The following is a 20,625-nucleotide window of genomic DNA, read 5'->3' on the forward strand; positions in this document are numbered from 1 at the left end:
TCCAGCTACTTGGAAGGCTGAGGCGGAAGGATCGCCAGAGCCTAGGAAGTCGAGGCTGAAGTGGCCGGGAGTGGCCACTGCACTCCAGTCTGGGTGTCAGAGTGAGACTCCAACTCAAATAAATAAATAAAATAAATCCACAAATATATAAAATAATACATTTAAAGAGAATACTTGCTGAACTGCTGAGTACAGTGTAAGCACTCAATAAATGCTACTAGTTGCTATGTCAGTTGTTATGACCAAAACACGATCATAATCATATATGCATCAGAGCCAGAGTGGTCATTTAAAATATAATGTTGGTGTTTGTAACATGATAAATAGAACTATGTGCTCTTTCCACTATTCCAGACAGATCTTGAGGCATATTTATAATTGAATATGAAAATATCCGATCTTCTAAAAAAAATTAACTGTAAACCAAATAATAAAATTTAAAATGAGAGTGTTTTGGGGCTCTGGAGGAATTTGAAAATTGTGTTTAACTTCCTGATTCTTTACTCTAAAACCTATCTAATCTAGTAATAGCAAAACAGAGTAGCCATCTTTCTAATGTCCCCTGCTGAGATAAAAGCATCAGGCTGCACTGGGTGCCAACAGAGCAAATAATTAGGCTGAGTGTTCTTTCCACAGCCAATGAATCAGGAAGTGAAATTTGTTGTGGGTGCACCTGAGTGCTGGGCACATGATGAAGTCATTAACATTTGCTGAGTATCTACATGTGCCAGACACCGAGTACTACAGAGGATATAAATTGAAATGAGAGAATATTCTTGTACGTCAGTTGCTTAAAGCCTCTGGGAAGTATCATATCACATGTCCATCAAGGACAAAATGTCAGGTAAGATAAATTTTTGAGGATAATGAAGACTTCAGTGTCATCCTAACTAAGTGTCTATCTGTAGGGTTAATTTTGATCTCCTCTCAAAAGAAAGCAATGTTAATGTGTTAATTTCAAAACTGTAAAGTCCCCTCCACCCCACATGCTTTTCTTTAACAACCTCTCTTTCCTAGAATTTTAAAAACTAACTCACCAGTGAATAGAATTAAGCTTCTCAGGTAGATTGTTTTAAAGAACAGTCAATATTTGTGGAAAACAACTTCCAGAGTAGATTACTGCAAAATGAAAATTGAGTATGTCTGCATCAGTTAAATCTCCCAAAACAAATTTGCAATATTGTCTCTGACTTTCATGACTTTATTCTTTCAATAGCAGTCCAGATGGCATCTACTAAGTATTGACATCCTTGTAATAAAGTAAAAATGTGATTTATTTAGGAAAACAATATTAATATATAACGTTTTAGTTCAATTGAAAAGATATGAAAAAAGCAATTAACAAGCCTTTTGCCTCCCTAGAAGATTTCAATTTGAATGTATAGCTATTTGTTGTGAGGAATAAAAGACAAGACACAGTAAAGACTGTTAAAGGCTAAGGCACCCGGAGAATGTAGGAAATGATTATTATTTAATGAAAGTGACAGCTCAGAATTCAACAAATATCTTTTGATTATCTAGTAAGAAAACCTCGTGCCAGATGTCACAGCACATTTAACATAAGGAATCTTTTTGGCTTTGCAACAAATTAACTAGCTAGTAGTAATAAAATGTTCAAAACTAGGCCTAATCCAAGCCTCTGGAGATGGTAATAAAATCACTGATAGTAATGGCAAGAACTATAATGATGTTTGCATGTATTGCTCTTCTTTGTGCTACATATACCAGTTAAAATATTGAATTGTCCAGTAACATCACCATCAAAAAATAAAAATAAAGTTCAAATACACAATTGTTTCTCATGCATGTCTTCTACATGTATGAGATAATACATGTCTTGGACAAGGATAATACATGTCTTGTACATGTATTATTCACAGATATTTAATGCTTTTTAAACTATTAATATTTTCAATGTAAGACTTGTTATAAGTTCTACCTTTTAATTACTTAGGCTAAGTAAATTACTAATTTTTTTTATGGTGCAAAAGCTGACTTTCCAGGGGATGTTCTTTTAAAGAATCTTCTTACGTTCTCTAAAGAATGCTTTGAGGTTGAATAGAAAATGGCAGTAAATGGTCTTAATTTAATTTATGGGCTTAGGAACCCATATTCATATTGCTTACAATATGAGTAGGATAGTTTTCTGTTTCTGTCCAGTATCCTCTCATTTTACCATCCATTTTACCAAGTTTGCTCCTTTTATTAAACTTTTTAAATATTTTATTTTAAAGATGTGGGGTATAATTCAGGATTAGGTACACAAGTGGACACCGTACAGGTAAAGTTTGAGCCTCCCTTTGGTCCTCACTTTACTTTAAGTCTAGATATGTCTTATTGATGTTGTGTCCCCAATCCCACCCTGGTAGTATCCCGCTACTGCCAATCCCTTTCTTATAGAATTATGACAAATTTTCAGGGTTCGTTTATGAATGAGAACATATGGTACTCTGATCTTTGTTTCTGTGATAGATCACTAAATATTATAGACTCTAAATCTGTCCAAGTTGCTGTGAAGTCCATGTTTGTCCTTTTTTATGACTGCATAATATACCATTGTGTATATGTACCCCATTTTTAAAATCCAGTCCAGTTTCAATGGGCAGCACAGCTGGTTCCATATTTTTGCTATTGTGAGTAGTGCTGTGGGTATATTCACAGTAAGGGGATTGCTGGGTCATAGAGAAGGTCAATTTCTAGTTCTTTTAGAAATCACCACACTGTATTCCATAGACTACAGTGAACTAATTGAACTAATTGCATTCCCACCAGCAGTTTACAAGCATTCTCTTTTCTCCACACCCTCACCAGCATTTGTTGTTGTTTGTTTTATTAATGATGGTCAATCTTACTGCTTTTATTAAACTCTTACCTATACAGCTGTTCACAAGATGAATTTAAGCTTACATTAATCGTCTTTCCATGACTGTGATAATTATTAGAGGAATAAGGGCTAAGAGGCAGGATATATTCAAATCGTTACACCCAAGGCCAACTTAATTCCAAGGCTCATATATTGCCTACTTTTCATATACATGGCTGAAAACAAGCCATCAAAAATAAACTGTCACACTGTCAAGGACCAACATAATAAAATATAAATAATTATTCCAATCTAACAATATTCAATATAATCTCTCCTATTTCTATGCAGTTGGAGTAATTCAACCTGCCACTTATTAGGGTTTTCTTTATTATCAAATTTGTTCAGAAAAAGAATAGAACAGTAAGAAAAAAATGGCTGAGTTTAACGCTAGAGAATTAAAGTTTTTTTGAGTTCTAATACTAAAGGTCAGTCACACTCAATCATCATAAGGACTATTAGACAACTCTTCTGGACGTGAATTTTGCTCTTGCCAATTGGTGATAAGATAGCATGTTAAAAGTGACCCATTCAGATGAGGAGTGGAAGTTAAGTTGTAACAGAATAGTGGCAAAGAGAATCCACTCCTTCATTATCAATATGTCTATGATGAATAACCTTCTCAAACTAATAAAAGATAAAAGACAGAAATATATAAAACACAGGAATGGCTGACTAGAACTCTCTATCAAGTTTGACCATTTTCTTCCCTAATTACAGTGCTTGGTGATTTAGAGCAGGTACCTGCCTTTTTGGCTCTTGAGAATTAGTTAGGTAAGTTTCATCTTCAAACACATCCAATGACCTGGTTTAATAGAGGCCTTTTTATTTGATCACTGCCAGTAGGCAGTCCTACAGACTTTTATGGTCTCAGTGGGTTGCTTCACAAGGAGGTCAAATTCAAGTTTAATGAAAACTTACGCCATTTACAAAGAATTGAGAAGAGAATTCTGGGTTATTTTCTGCTGTGACTTACACTGGATACATAGTAACTTCCTAGTCAATCCATGGAGAAAAATGGAACTCATCCAAAAGAGGAAGCCTTATTTTCTCCATGCTAGAATAATAGAATTATTGAATGTCAGGAACATGAGACCATTTTGGAGCATCATGCCAGAAAGTATGTTTCATTTTCAGCTAGATTAACTTGGAGGGAGTGGGGCGGTTTTGGTGGGTATTTCAAGATAGATTACCTAATGTTTGGGCCATGCAGTTATTCTAAATTTCTATATCATGAACACAGTGCTAACTTCTTCTTCACACTCTTTTACAGTGTATAGATCATGACCCATTTTGAATAAAGCAGTCCAGTGGAAAGTTGGACTTCATGTGCTGACATGTCCTCTTCGTTAAGACTCAAATAAAACCTACCCATTGAGTGATAGATCTCAAGACACAGCCCAGCAGGATTTCTGTTCACACATAAGATTTTTATGATTCCCCAGAACATCTCCCCTTTAGCCCATTTCTCCAATTGTTCCAGGTAAATTCAGCCAAAAAAATCCTGCCAGCCAGGAACTAAGAGCAAGCATGTAAGAACCATGGACTCTACTCTCCCCTAAGTGTTTTTATTCAGTAGAGGACCATCGTCTTTGGTTCTTTGATTTTCTTTCATTCTACACACAATTTCAAGAGGATCTTATCAACTCATTGGTTTAAAATATTTGTGTTGATAAATCCCCATGAATCCTAGGCCTGTATAGCCAACATTTTCTTGGACATCTTATCTGGTTGTTCTATGCACATTTGAAACTCAATATATCTAAAACTTACTATCCCTTTCCCATCAACCCCCAGATGGGGTGGGGACATCTCTTGTGGTTTCTAGTGTTTTTGTGAAAGGCACATTGGTGAATTCATTTTCAAGGTCATACATAAGAGTGTCATTATCGACAATGTTTTCTTCCTGCCCTCTCACGCCCCTCCCAGTTCTGTCATCAAATTAGTAATAAAGTCTTTCAAAGTCTATAATGTCTCCTATACATGCTATTTTTTTCTTAAAGCCTACTGGCCTTTCTGGAATCAGGCCGTCATCATCTTTGCTTCAGACTGCAGCCCCAGACTTAGCCTAGTCTCCCTTTTCTACTAACTGGTATTTATTCTATACTAATTTTCCAGAGAAATCTGTTTTAAAAAAATCAATCATGCTATTTTCCTGCTTAAAACTTGTCAATTGCTCTTTACATTTTTCAGGATAAAACTCTACCTCCTCAAGATTCTAACTACTGTCCTTGTCCTTCCTTTCTAGGCTCATTTCCTTGCCCTCTCCAAACATCTCATCCTTGCTCAAAGGTCACTGTGATATTTGAAGTTCCAAGAGCACACCTTGCCAGATTCACACCCATGAGTTGTTGGACAAGTACTCCCCTTTTGTCTTGCTAAGTCTGACTCATGCTTTACCATGAAGGTCTGATGTCATCGTCTCCAAGAAAAACCTCTGATCCCAGGAGCTTCAGTGAGATTCCACACACTCCTACAGCACTCTGGGTTTATCTCCACCGTGAAAATCATTCTACTTTACTTATGTGTCTATTTCCTACCAAGAGAGTTATTACCTCAAGAACAGAAAGCATGTCTCACCTTTTTATCACTAGGCCTGATAACACACAGTAGGCACTCAAGTAACATTAAATTTATTATTAACAAATAGGATCCCACAGATCCTGAGGTACAGCCAGTTTCAGACATCCACTTCAAAGAAGCCAACAATGTCTATGTTCTTGTTCATATGGTTTATACTATGAATAAAATAAATTCAGAGAAAATTTTTATTCATTTGAATACATTTTAAAGGACAAGAAGAAACAATAAAGAGCTTTAAAAATTCAAATAGCTTATATTTGTTGACAAAGCCATGCAATCACAAGTGTTTATATGAATGCAAATATTCCCTCTAAAAAGTACAATTACTATTCACTCTTCTAGCAAATATTTAAAGAACACCTCCTATGTTAGATGCTGTTTTTGGTGCTGGGGTTACAAGAGTAAACATATAGAAGCTTCTTGTATGTTATGCTATTGTCTGGAAGACAGTTTTTTTTTTCCCATAGGAGAAAAGACAAGGTTTATTTACATGTGCACTTCAGTGAGCTTGGAAGACAGATTTTAATCAAAACTACAATTAATGAGCCTATAATTCTAAAATGAAGAACTCTGAAGAAAAATGTGGTTTTATGAGATCATAAAAGAAAGGAAACTGGCCGGGTTCAGTGGCTCAGCCTGTAATCCAGCACTTGGGGAGGCTGAGGAGAGAGGATTGCCTGAGCCCGTGGGTTCGAGACCCACCCGGGCAACTTGGCGAGACCGCATCTCTACAATAAACCAAAAATTAGCCAGGCATGGCAGCGTGCACCTGTAGTCCCAGCTACTTGGAAGGCTGAGGTGGAAGGATCGCTGGAGCCCAGCAGGTCGAGGCTGTGGTGACCAGGAGCATGCCACTGCCCTCTACCCTGGGTGACAGAGTGAGACTCCGACTCAAAAAAAAAAAAAAAAGAAAACTAGCTTAGATCTAAAGTGGTCTGCCTTAACCGGACAAAGCGGGGGAAAGAGAGAAAGCATTTCAGACAGAGAAAAAAGAAGAGTAGTGAAAACTTGAGAGACAAAAGTGAGCATGGTACTGGTAGGAACTGAAAAGTGAACTCAATAGCTAGAAATAAGCAGCCAGGCTCGGTGGCTCAGCCTGTAATCCCGCACCTTTGGGAGGCTGAGCTGAATGGATTGCCTGAGCCCGTGGGTTCGAGACCTGCCTGGGCAGCGAGACCTCATCTCTACAATAAATCCAAAAATCAGCCGGGCGTGGTAGCGCATGCCTGTAATTCCGGCTACTCAGAAGGCTGAGGCGGAAGGATCGCTGGAGCCCAGCAGGTCGAGGCTGCGGTGGCCGGGAGCGGCCACTGCACTCCAGTCTGGGCGACAGAGTGAGACTCCAACTCAAAAAAAGAGAAATAAGCAAGAGAAGAAGCACTATGAGATGAGGTCTGAAAGGTAGGCAAGGACATACCATCTTGCTGTTTAAGAGTGAAAGGGATAAAAACATGCCACCCCCAAATATAATATTTTGGCATATTGATTGTTTTGAGCGAATTGAGAACAGAAGATGTACAAAGGGCTGTTCATCCTCCCCTTTTTGGCCAAAAAGCAGAACATAAGTTTCCTGTGACAAAGGTACTTTCTTGGTACCAGGAAGAGGAAAAGCCTTACCATCAGAGATGAGGAAATGATGCCAAGATGAGTCTGTACAAATAAATCTTATGAAAATAACCCTTATCTCTTATTAGTTTGCCCTGTATACTTCCTATTTGCTTTACTGCTTCTAGAAGCCCCGATCTGTTTCCTTCTTTCTAATTACCTCTCTGCAATCGATGGTCCTTTGTTAAAATGGTATATAAGCTCCCCAGTCTAACTGTTTCTTTGAGGTTTTTACTTCTTTCCTATAAATACCCCAGTGTCACATAAAAAATTAACATCAAATAAAATGTATATGCTTTTTTCCTGTTAATCTATCTTTTGTTGTCTTAATTTGCAGGACCCACTAACAGATCATAGAAGGGTAGAGGAAAAGGTTTTCTTCCTCTTCATGGGTTAAGGATTTTTGTTTTGACCTTAAAAGGGAAAAGGACTTTAAGTAATTATATTTGCAACATTAAAATATCAGTGTGATTAGCCTTTGGAGAAAGAGAGGATAAGATGCAGAGTGGATATGGAGACTAGTTAGGAATTGATGTGATAGTTCAGGTGAGTTGAGATGATATGTAGACTAGAACAATACAAGGATAGTTGGTCATGAGCCAAGGTGTTTTGATGGTCCCATACAAGAAAAAAAACAAAAACAAAAAACGGCATGCGTAGATGGAATAAATATGAGAAGAGCTGGGACTATAGAAACAGAGTCAAGGTATACCAGTATTTTCAACACATCCAATCTATACTGAGACAGAGTGGAAAAGGTGTTGAGAAAAAGACTATGAATCTCATTCTGGACAGGCTGAGTTTGAGGCTCCTGTAAGATAATTAAATGGAAACATTGTATAAAAAGTTAAATTTACTGGAGTTTAGAGAAAAGGTCTAAACTAGGAATATACATTTGGAAGGATGTATAAAATTTATAATTAAAAACCATGGGCATAAGATGACATTACTTTGAGAAAGAAAATAGATATTTCCATTTTTCTTGCTACTCTGATTACTTTGTGAATAATCTAGTCTATTTTGTTCTCTTCCATTAATCCATCTTCCACTCTTTCTTCATTACTAGGTTCTCTGAATTATAGAATTTGTGAGGAAAAGATATTTAGAAATCATCAGGTTTAATCTCTAAATTTTAGCAGTAAAGAAACTGCAGTGGGGTGGGGGTGGTGCTCAATCATGGTTCTCCTCAGAGGTGCACTGAGACAAAAGTTCAAATCTTTTTGTTAAGTACTCCAAAGGGATTCCATCGGGAGTGGGAAAATGTTAGCCAATGAATGTAAAAGTCCCCGGTACCCAGATTCCTACTGATTCTTATATGTTTATCAAAAACAAATAATAGACACATGTCATACAAAGAACAACACACATGCACATGGGGCTGCCCATGATGGTGGTGAGAAAGGGGATGGGATTTTGCATTGTACTCACTATGGTTAAAATATTAGTAAAATGTTAAATATAGTAAATATAGTAAAATGTAAAAGGTTGGGCCAAAAGCTTGTCTGACCTTTTTTTCCTATGAAATGGAGATAAACAACAATTAGCTTGAAGTGTTATAAGGAATAAAAATAATGTAACTAAAGCCTCTAACCACATATTAAGTTCCCATATTACTAAATAATATTTTTCTCCAGAGGAGAGAAAAACATGGATGTCATCGAAAATAACAGAACTTATTTTTAAGAAATCTCAAGGGTTCATTCAAACAATTTTGAAATATTAGAATATGATTTAAAATATTGAAAAAGCAATCATTCTTCTCAACAGGATTTAAAGCCTATTTACTATATGTTATAATATACTTACAAGCTATGAAGCATTTTTTGGTGCTTCATTCCAAAAATAAAGCATCAAAAGATGTACTACTTCATCATGCCGTTAAGCAACTGAAAATTTATGTTAGTTTTAATTCATTCAAATATGCATGTAGCTAAATTAGATGGTATAATTTTAAAATACTGCCAAAACTGGACCCCATACATAAAAATTTAAAATTAATCATGTCCCTTTTTATTTATAAACTTCTGTACTCTATCTGGATTCAGATATCTATTCTTCTAAAACTAAGAGTTTAAATACAAAGGATTTTTAGTTGATATGAATGTCATAGTTTGCTTTACCAAAGACTTTCAGATGAGAGAATGAATAAACATTGTAAGTCACAGGATATGAATTCTAGGGAAAAAGCTATTGTGCAAGAATAAGTCTTAGGGCATTCATTTAGGGAAAATCTTCAGCAAAATCTGTAAATATACATTTAGCTTTATAGCTCCTTTTAATTTGAAAATACCATTGTGCAAAAATTGCATGAGAACTTTTATGAAACTCTCTTGCAGTAACATTTGAACTTCAGCTTTATTTTACATTGTGATGGGCTGCTTCGGTTCAAAGCCAAGATGTAGCCACACTCGAGTGGGGAGGATGTTGGGCAAAACCATTCTTTAACACACAGCAGTCACTTCTCAGATACTTCTTCAGGATTTGTTCCTAGATAAAATATGTCATATCCAAAATATGACTTGGAGAAATTTATGCCATTAATGCTCACCACATTAAAGTAGATTAACAACAATAAAAGGTAGACAAAAAAATTACAAGACAAAGGAATATAGATATGTCAGTGATGAGTCAAATAAGAAAAAAAATGACGAAACATTAAACTTAGCAATGAACTTCCTTGCAACTAGAGAAAGAGGAAAAAAGAAAAACATGGGTCACACATCTCCTATTGTTTTAAAAAAATAATAAATCAAGTTTATGTTCAAAAACAATATTTTTAGTAGTTTATTATAGGATACTTTTATTTCGTGGATCTTCTCATAGAAGCTTAGAGAACATGAAGTAAATATCTTTGATTGTAACTTTTAAAAAGTTATAAAATAGTATGCAAATAATTATACATCAGCCTACTCTACAGGCTTTGATATCATTATATCTAAACCTTATAAAGGCATTTCTTTTGGTAGTAAAGGGCATATTATTCAGGTTCTTTGTTGAAGATCAGATTACAAAAATCATTTAAACAGTTCTGCTCCCACAACTGACTTTTGTAACCTCTGCTAACAGCACTCACCTTGGTCCATTTTACTAGCTGAACATTTCATGCCAAAGCATGTGCAATCTATTAATAGTTCCCCTGTAAAATTAAAATTTTATCTCTCAAAACCCCTCATAGTACTAACTGAAACATAGTGAATCTTTTATCAATGTTCATTGAATTGAATAAAAAAACATAAAGAAAACTATAGTGGGCATTTATCTAAGACTAGCAGATGCCAATCCTAAATTTTTTATTAGCTTAAAAATAGATCCCCTGGTTCCATCCCAGTCCTGATGAATTAGAACATCTGCAGTTGGGTTTGGAAATCTGCATTCCTAATGATCTTCCCAATGAATCTGCTGCAGCCACACTCCAGATCGGCATTTGATCCAGCCCAAAATGTGGGTTCCTCTTTGTGAAATATTTTTATATATACTCATTTATATGTTTTTGCAACCATAAAGACTTTGTGTCCAATACATATGCTATGGGGGATGACACCTAAATATGATTTGAAGAAATGATGACGCGGGAAAAGCTTGAACTAGAAAAGGGAAGTAGAGAAGTAGAGAACATGGAAAAACCAAAGGTAGTTATTTTCAAGTAAGTTCATGCAAAATGCAAGACTGTGCTCCAGAAGACCGTGTTTCACTGTTATCAACTGCTGTCAGGTTATCTCTGCTGCTGTCTGCACAGGGCCATTATTCAGCCCCCGGGGTTACATTACCTCAGTGCCAGACACATACTTTACTGAAGTTCTGGGAATCTCAACAGAATCCCAGGGGAGAGAGAACCAATAGTCAGGCTCTCGTCAGCATCCATCACTGATCTCATCCCCTAGCCCTCAGGTGCCAGTCACATACCATCCATGGAGCTGCCTGAGCTACCCCTGCAGCTGAGAAGGCACTTCTGAGAGGGAAACAATGTTGTGTTTGAATTCACTCTAAGACATTTCTCATCTCAAAGTCCAAGGGACTAGCATGAAGGAATTGTCCAAAGATTTTTTCTGTGATCTTGGGACTATGAAAACCAAGAGGCTGAAATCCACAACTCCAAAACCACAAAATTAGAAAAATCTTAGATGTTTAGGGAAGCACATTAGGAAAAGACACACAAAACTATTATTAGGTGCATTACATTTGTACTAGGATTCCTTGACATGATTCTGGGTATGGATCACAGATGGACTGGATTACACCATCCCTTTCTCAACACAGATATTTTCACTTGAGGTGGATGTGGGTATTACATGGCCACCATGACCTATATTTACCTTTAAAGCATGCGTGCTGTCCGGTAGAGTTGGATAATGCCCATCCCTGCACATGGGTGTTGACAAACAACAATCTGAACCAAAACCTGTTACAAGGACCTATGGTGTGTGAGATGAGGGTAGTACCATCATTGGTGAGAGAAGTCTATCCTTGCTATGGATGTTTCACAGAGAACAATCTCACATACTGTTCATTCAACTTTCACAGGTTATCTATGTGTGCTCCCTAAAGCCTTAATATTCCCATAGACCAATAGCATCAGTATTTCTTGGAAACTTATTAGAAATGAAGTATCTGGGCTCACCTCAGATCTACTAAATCAGAACCCCAGTCTGAACACTACCGTTTAGGAAGGATTGCCTTAAGGTACACCCACACGAGCTGAGCAGCAGAGCTGAACTGGGATCCAGGGAGCAAACTCATTTTACCTGCTGCAGAGGCTCTTGACTTGGTAGCAAAGGAATAGATTCTTCTTCCTAACCACTTCTTTCCACTCTCCAAAGTAAAACAAACAAGAAGTGTCATTAGTTAGACTGGGGTGGCCATGAATGAGGCCATATTACAAAGAAGATTATTAGAGCCTTTGAAAGGGAGCAAAAAGATCTGCATGAGCAAGGTGGCTACTGCAACCAGAGCCCTGGCTAAGATAAGGATGTTCCCTGGATCCCAGTCCAGCCCTGCAGCTCGGCTCCTGTGGTTCTACCTTAAGACAATCCTTCTTAAACGGCAGTGTTCGGACTGGGGTTCTAATTTAGTAGATCTGAGGTGGGCCCAGATACTGCATTTCTAATAAGTTTACAGGAAATACTGATACTATTGGTCTATGGAAATATTAAGACTTTAGGGAGCACACATGGGTAACCTGAGAAAGTTGAGTGAACAGTATTTGGAACTGTTTTTTCTCTGTGAAACATTCATAGCAAGGATCAACCCCTCTCATCATTGATGGCACTACTCTACTCTCACGCATCTTTTGTCACGGCTAGGTTTTGGTTTCACTAACAGCAATGAAGACCCTTTGTTTCATTAGTAGCTCTGCAATGGAATATGAAGCAGGCTTAGGGAGAAGACAGAAAAGCAGAAAGAACTAGAAAAGCAGCAGCAGGTAGCAACTTGGGCCACCTTGCTAGAAAATTAACAATCTTTAGGGACCGTAAGAAATGTCTGAAGCGGAAAATTACTAAAAGTGACTGAAAATATCTTGTAAAGTAGATGGGGCTTAAGAACGTGATAATTTGAGAATACTAATACAAAGAGGTTGATGAATACTAGACGTAATATTAGACATACCAATTAAATCGGCAACAAAGCATCTAATTGAATCTGTGAGGCAGAAAGCTCTTGAAAAGTTTCTAGGAAACATAGAATAATTATTTGAAGCTAATTTTATTAATATGAAAAATGCCATTGATAGTCTATTTAATAGCTACCACTGTTGTTTTATATTGGTGAACATTAAAAAAATTATCCGAGGTTTCCAGGGCCATTCTTAATCCGCATGTCCAATTTTATTTTTCAGTTGAAATCTTAACATCAGCCAATAATTCTTTCAACAATTTGTGGTTGAGGTACTGCTATCTGAGGAACTCAGTAAAAAATACTAGACTCCAGAAGAGGAGATAACTCTAACTTGTAGCCCAGCTTAGTCTGATAAGCAAAGCTTTTTTGTTTAGCTTCTATATTTTTATAAAAATTCCTAAATCAGGTCGGGCTCGGTGGCTCAGCCTGTAATCCCAGAACTTTGGGAGGCCAAGGCAAGTGGATTGGCTGAGTCCATGGGTTCAAGGCCCACCTGGGCAACTTGGCGAGACCTCATTTCTACAGTAAATCAAAAATTAGCCTGTGGTAGCGTGTGCCTGTAGTTCCAGCTTCTTGGAAGACTGAGGCAGAAGGATCGCCAGAGCCCAGCAGGTCGAGAACATGCCACTGCACTCCAGTCTGGGCAACAGAGTGAGACTCTAACTTAAAAAAAAAAAAATTTCTAAGCTGGAAGGCCTTTAGTTAGGCCATGCACTGCTGAATTGCCCATAGTCCCCAGCTCAAGGAGCAACTTAGTGCATTTATGTGCCTGGGTTCTGATGAAGATAAGTTCATCTCTTTGAATAGCCCTTCAGTACTTGAAAAATAATTTCATATTTGTATTTAGATGTCAAGCTAACTCTCTTGAGTCCTTGACCAAGAAGAGTTTAAGGTTTATCTAAAAATATAGAACATATACAAAAATAACTTTAAGACAAAGTGAAATATAACTGCCATAAAAGAGGGAAAAATCAACCGGGTGAGACAGCTCACACCTGTAATTCCAGCACTTGGGAGGCAAAGGTGAGAGGATTGCCTGAGCCCAGGGGTTTAAGACTATCCTGGGCAACTTGGTGAGACCTCATCTGTACAATAAATCTAAAAAATTACCCAGGTGTGGTGGCACACGTCTGCAGTTCCAGCTACTTGGAAGGCTGAGGCAGAAGGATCACCTGAGCCCAGCAAGTCGAGGCTGCAATGGCCATGAGCATGCCAAAGCACTCCAACCTGGGAGACAGAGTGAGACTCTCACTCAAAAAAAATAAAAAATTCATCAGGAAAAAAGAGGACACATTTTGTTGGCACAAAATATCATTCTGGGTAGCTCTTGCGGGCTCCAAGCTCCCCACCTTCTTTCTGAGAGCAACATAGTTCTTAAACCCTAACACCAGTGCCTGTTTCCTGATTATTCTGGTCCTAATTCCTACCCCCTTTCCAAGGTTGACAGCCTCCTGATTATTGGTCTGTCTTTGACCCTGGTCATGAAGAAGCGTTACACAACCCTTACCCTGTCAAGCACCCTCCCTGCTCACACTCAATGTCACTTTTCTTACTATCATTACCCACTGCTGGGTTGCCTATGTCCCCCCTTCCCTAAGTCATACTGGGCCATGTCCTAGTACCACAGGGTCCACAACTGAGACCTTTCACCATCTTATGGAGTCAGAGCACAGATTTTTAACTTATCACTCCTTATCACTCTCAATTTTGTCTTGGGTTTCTCTAGACAATCAAAGCTGTGGGGGTTTCCCTATTTCTCATATAATTCCTTTATCTCTCGGTCTTCTAATTTTAAAACAAGTCCCCCCAAATCCAAAATTTATTGAACTACGTCCTATTTCATCCTACACACCCAATAATTCGCCAAATTCTCGTGCTTTTTCCTCTCTATTCCTTTAGCCCTTGGATATCAGAACCTTGGCACCCAAACTATTCCCACAACAACCTTACCCCTACCACAGTGGCTCTGGCCCTTAATGGATGCCAATTCACCCCCAGCATTTTCATCAAATCATACTTTGCCAAAAATATTAAGTGTCTCCATATTTCCCCATTTATCAGAATTAGATTCTTTTGATTGACTTTCAAAGACCCTTCTATCCTGACCCCATTCTGTTCATCCCTGTTTCTTCTCCCAGTTCTCTGCACTGACTAGTTCTGCAAGTACAGCTGGTGGTGGCTATGGTCTTCTCTGAGCTGATATGATTCGTCGCCTTTCAAATTCAGCTCATCACTGTTCTGTAAGAGCCTTTTCCTGACTTCTCATCAGTCAGAAAAAAAAAAATTGATTTTTTATCCTCTTAACTTCTGTATATAACCTACATAACATTGTTTTATACATCACTATTTGTTCAATTCTATTTTTTGTTCATTCACATTTGTTTATAGTTCAATAGTTTGTTTGCCCGAACTAACCTAGACAAGGGTCATGATTTTTAATGTTTTATTTTGTTTAGTTTTATTATCATTTTAAGCACCTTACATGACCATGAGCAATGCCACGGGCGCTTTATAAGTAGCTATTGAGGGTCTCAATAGTGAATGACTGGAATAGGTTTAAATAGTCCTATGAAAGGTACAGGAGAAAACAGAGCCATGCTCAATGAAAACTTACCAGAGAAGACGCTAGGTATCTTGGAAAGAAAACTTTTCACTGTGCGAATAGGAATTCCATTTTTTTCATCTTGCATGCGTGCTATGACGTCTTCCATCTAAACAACAATAAAATAAGGATGCCCTTTACAAAGCAGAACTTTTTGAGAAAAAACAGCTTGCACAACAATTTTGTATTCCAGTGTTGCTTAACACTTAATAGCATTATTAAGAATAATGCTATATTCTTGCCCTTCTAGACTTTCCCCCTTTCATAGTTTAAGTTGGGTTAACAGGAGATGAAGGAAACTGCAAGAAAAATGGCCCATTTTAGGGTTCATTAAACTACTAATAGGAATTTGGGGCTTTGAATACTCTTTCACTTTCATGTACTTTGGTTATTAAGATTACGATAAAAGAGTGTTTATTTCTGAAGTTGTTAACAACCATGGTCATAGCAAATTCACACTTCATTAATGTTATCTCTACTGAACTCAGTCCAAAAGAAAGTAGAGTTTTAAAAGGATATGCTTGGATTTCCTCTTCCAAGAGAGTTTCAGTGATTTAGCTTAACAACAACGTCCTAAAACTTTCCTGGAAATCCAGGACTGGCTACCAGCAGCTGTTGCTTCTCTTGTCCAGGCACTTACTGAAGTGTGTTACGAAACACACATACACACACACATACATGCACACATACACACACACATACATGCACACATAGATTTATAATAAAATGAATGTAGCACCTAGCCTTCTTCCTGTTTAGCAGATTTCACTGTATATTTCCATCAGTCTTGTTAGCACACTCTCTTTTGTTTTTGCAAATTGTTCACAGTTCCAAAGGACTGTGCTTCACAAAGTCCTGTGGAATTTAGTTCTGAAGAATATTCAAATAATAGTCTCAGACTTTTCTCATGTGTTTCTAAGCCTATGATACACATATACACACAAATACACACCAGCTGTAGTGTGGCACTCAAAATTCATTAATCAATTTACTCATTCTAAAGTCGCTGATCAATGACTCTGGGCACCATGGATATGAAAATGAATATAATATAGTCTCTACTCTCAACAATTTAACAATCTATAGTGACAACCAAGGTGAAATTTGAGTGAAGTTTGTAGTTTAGTTAAGAATACTGTAACAATGTCAATTTCATGTTTTGATAATTATGCCATGGTTATGTAAAATGTTAACATTAAGGAAAGCTGAATAGAGGGTGCATAGAAATTCTCTGTTATTTCTGCATCCTTTCTGTAAGCCTAAAATAATTTCAAAGCAAAAAGTTAAAAATCACATTGATATAAAACTTTATATCTATGAATTGTCAAATTCCCATCAACATAGCTTCAGAAAGGTTTTCAACCAAGAAATCGAATTTGCTTAGATTAGTGTCATCAGATTTATTAAAATGACAAATAACTGGGGATGCTGGAAGAATGAATTTTCAAGTAAGACAGGTCTGTACTTGACTTTCAGCTCTTCTAATTATTATCCATGTTCTTTGAACAAGTTAAGTAACCTGTCTACGACTCCTGATCTATAAAATGATGACAATAGGCCAGGCTCAGTGGCTCAGTCTGTAAACCCAGCACTTTGGGAGGCCGAGGCAAGAGGATTGCCTGAGCCTGGGGGTTTGAGACCCACCCGGGCAACTTGGCAAGACCTCGTCTCTACAATAAATCAAAAATTAGCCGGGCATAGTAGTGCGTGCCTCTAATTCTGGCTACTTGGAAGGCTGAGGTGAAAGGAATACAGGAGACCAGCAGGTCGAGGTTTCAGTGGCTGGGAGTGTTCCACTGCCCTCCAGCCTGGGTGACAGAGTGAGATTCCAACTCAAAAAAATACATAAAATAAAATAAAATAATGACAATAATACTAACAACTCCCTCATAGTGTCTTTCATGGGTTTGGGTTAAGGCTAGGATAAGGGTAGGAATTTTAAGGTTAAATGACACAACATATATAAACCCTGGTGCATAACTAGGACAATAAATATTGGATATGAAATGTCCATGCACAGCCCTGACACTTGCAGATGCTCTTTGTTCATCTTCACGCTTCTTTTCATCACCCTAATGCCACTGCCTCTTTTGACACCCTAACTTACTCCAGGAGAGCAGGGCTGACTTATCAGATAGAAGAGCTGGGAATGAGAAGTTGATCTGCAGGGTTCATTCCTTTTCTTTTGGCTGGAAGACCATGTCCAACTCTGTGGAAATAAAGAGATCTGCCCTAGTGGATGAAGAAGTCCGCTCAGGATTAGGTTTCAGGTTTAAAGTTTACTTGTACACACTCTTCAATAATACCTTTATCAACAATCAAGGGGATTTTGTGACTCCTGTGTGGCTTTCTCTTTGGTTGTGGTTGTCAGTTGGTTCTGAATTCTAGTATGAAAAGAAGGTTTTTGAAAATCAAGCTTCCAAAAGACACCAACAATAACCAAATACCCCAGTTCCTCTCATGTGATAAAGATATATCATCAAGTATAGAAACACAAAAATAGATATATTCTCATGACTTTATGTCATTACTATTTGCTCATGACTGACCTGACACAGTGTCCAGAAATGCAGAATAAGCTGCTTTGTCTTGCCTTCTCTTAGCCTCTAAGCCCTTGTATTATCTGCTTAATGGTTTAAACCAGGCCAGATTAGATGGACATAGAAACCTCTCTGACTCCTACTTTAATCATCTCAGCACCTAGAGAAGTGGCAATAGTCACCTCTGGTTAGGGGCTGAATTAAGGTACACAGCTATGAATAGGCATTTTGTTTGTTCAGTCACATCCCCTCGCAGTTAATTGACTCCAAAAGAGTGAGACTAGAAGGCTAGAAATTAAAAGCGATTTCTGTGGTTGTATTTCAAAAATCTTCATTTTTTCTTTGTCATGATTTCCACAATAGAAAAAAAAAACTAAATACCAAATAAAAATAGAGTATGTGTTCAAGACTGAAAATGTGATCACAGAAATGTATTCAGCTGTTTTTATCTTTATTCAGGCATAATTTATCCATGAACCTACCCATGGCCTAGAATAAGATTAAAAACAAACAAACAAGTAAGACAAAACAGTAACGACAAAAACAAATAAAAAACAAAGACAAAAAAACAACCTGGCTCCTATAAATTACAGTCAATCACAAAGGCCACATACCAAAACACATTCATCTTACCTACCGAAGTTTCCTCAAGCATTCACTCAGAGGATATTAACTTTTATATTAAGCATGGCTTTAACATGCTTGATTATCTGCTTTTCCTCTACAAGTAACAGCAATTGGATAAGAAGGAGAATGCTAAAAGCAGGTAAAATAATAGAACAAGCTAAATAGCAAGACGTATAAGAGACTATAGAAAGTAACTCCAATTAATATGACAACTCTTTGGGATAATTTAATTTAAGGCCCAAGACTAAGGTATCTCAAGTATCCTATATATCTGTGTGTGTGTGTAGGTGTGTGTGCAAGTCTCCTCACTAAGTTAAAGAGCCAATTTCCCGTCAGAGACAAATAGATGAGGTTATTTTTTTTTCCTGAGTTGGAGTCTCACTCTGTTGCCCAGGCTAGAGAGCAGTGGCACATTCACAGTCACCCCAACATTGACCTGCTGGGCTCCGGCGAGCCTTCCGCCTCAGCCTTCCAAGTAGCTGGAACTACAGGCACATGCTACCACGCCTGGCTAATTTTTGATTTATCGTAGAGACGAGGTCTCGCCAAGTTGCCCTGGCTAGTCTCAAACCCACAGGCTCAGGCAATCCACTCGCCATGGCCTCCCATAGTGCTAGGATCACAGGCTGAGCCACTGAGCTGAGCCAGATGAGGTTACCAAATTGAGCAGGGCCTTTTACAAATAAATGCATTTGCTTCCAACTGTCAGCACATTTTAATTTCAATGCAAGTCATACAGTGATTAAAAGTATGCATTTAGGCTAGTCAGGCCTGAGTCTAAATCCTGGCTGTGCTGCTTACAAGCTATATGACCTGGTATGTTAGTTTACCACCCTATGACTCAGTTTTCTCATCTGTAAGATGGAGATGACAATAATAGTGTATGTCTTATCAGGGACGAGGGTTGATAAAACAATACCTATTAAATGTTTACCATTATGCTACCATCTTCTTCTTCAGCATCATCATCATCAACATAATCTTCCCCCATGGCCAGGCTCGGTGGCTCAGCCTGTAATCCCAGCGCTTTGGGAGGCCGAGGTGAGGGGATTGCCTGAGCCCGCGGGTTTGAGACCTGCCTGGGCAACTTGCCGAGACCTCATCTCTACAATAAATCAAAAATGAGCCGGGCGTGGTAGCACGTGCCTGTAGTTCCAGCTACTTGGAAGGCTAAGGTGGAGGGATCCAGCAGGTCGAGGCTGCGGTGGCCGGGAGTGGCAATTGCACCCCAGTTTGGGTGACAGACTGAGACTCCAACTCAAAAAAAAAAAAAATCTTCCTCTCTCATCACTGCACTAGGAAGCCACAGGTCCTTTTCCTTTATCAATTCAGCAGCCAAAGACAGCTGGAGTCAAGGGTCAAATATTTATCAGAAGCAATAAATTGTCAAGCTCTAAGTAGCCAGAAGTGCTTACACATAAACTCTGCCTTAGATTTCTTGTAGAGGATTGGTTTTGCATTGGCTCCTGAGGGATGGGGGAGTTGATCAGAGGAAATGTCAGGGAAAATATTTGTGCACATAAGCAACAACTATATAAACTATGAAAAATATCATATTTAGACAAAAGAGGAAAATGAGATTGCATCCATTTTTGACAAAATGACAAGTCTTTGCTATCATATTCTCTGGATGAATTTTCCTATTAAGGCTTTTATTAGAAGAAAAAGTTGAGTTGCAAAACTTAATCTTTTTTCTATGCAAATTAATTTGCTATACGTGAAAAAAGTAAAGCAATTGTCTTTTGCAAGTAGCTGTGAGAATATCTGTGAATCAACTCATTCAAAACTTTTGTATACCTATATTACATACCCCTTCACATTTAGTTACTAGTATAACTATCTGTTTTCCCTCAGATGTAAACATCTTGAGGAAAACTTTTTTTTTTTTTTTTTTTTGAGTTGGAGTCTCACTCTGTCGCCCAGACTGGAGGGCAGTGGCACGCTCCCAGCCACTGCAACCTCGACCTGTGGGCTCCGCTATCCTTCCGCCTCAGCCTTCCAAGTAGCTAGAACTACAGGTGCGCGCGACCACACCTGGCTAATTTTTTTGATTTATTGTAGAGATGAGGGCTCACCAAGTTGCCCAGGCGGTTCTCGAACCCCCCGGGCTCAGGCAATTCACTCACCTCGGTCTCCCAAAGCGCGGGATTACAAGTTGAGCCACCAAGCCCAGCCAAGGAAAACATCTTACC

General features: G+C 38.1%; 1 protein-coding gene across 2 annotated transcripts in view; it reads right to left on the reverse strand.

Moving 5' to 3' along the window:
• Nucleotides 1–20,625, reverse strand: part of RGS7 (regulator of G protein signaling 7) — a 411,270-nt gene that overhangs the window by 154,302 nt on the left and 236,343 nt on the right. For both annotated transcript variants that reach the window (XM_008063888.2, XM_008063889.1), the window contains one exon: nucleotides 15,279–15,375. In XM_008063888.2, coding sequence (XP_008062079.1) covers nucleotides 15,279–15,375 — 97 coding nt within the window. The remainder of the gene's footprint in view (nucleotides 1–15,278; nucleotides 15,376–20,625) is intronic.

Source organism: Carlito syrichta, unplaced genomic scaffold, assembly GCF_000164805.1.
Source record: "Carlito syrichta isolate Samal-C Ts95f unplaced genomic scaffold, Tarsius_syrichta-2.0.1 Scaffold307123, whole genome shotgun sequence".
In the NCBI taxonomy this organism is placed as follows: Eukaryota; Metazoa; Chordata; class Mammalia; order Primates; family Tarsiidae; genus Carlito; species Carlito syrichta.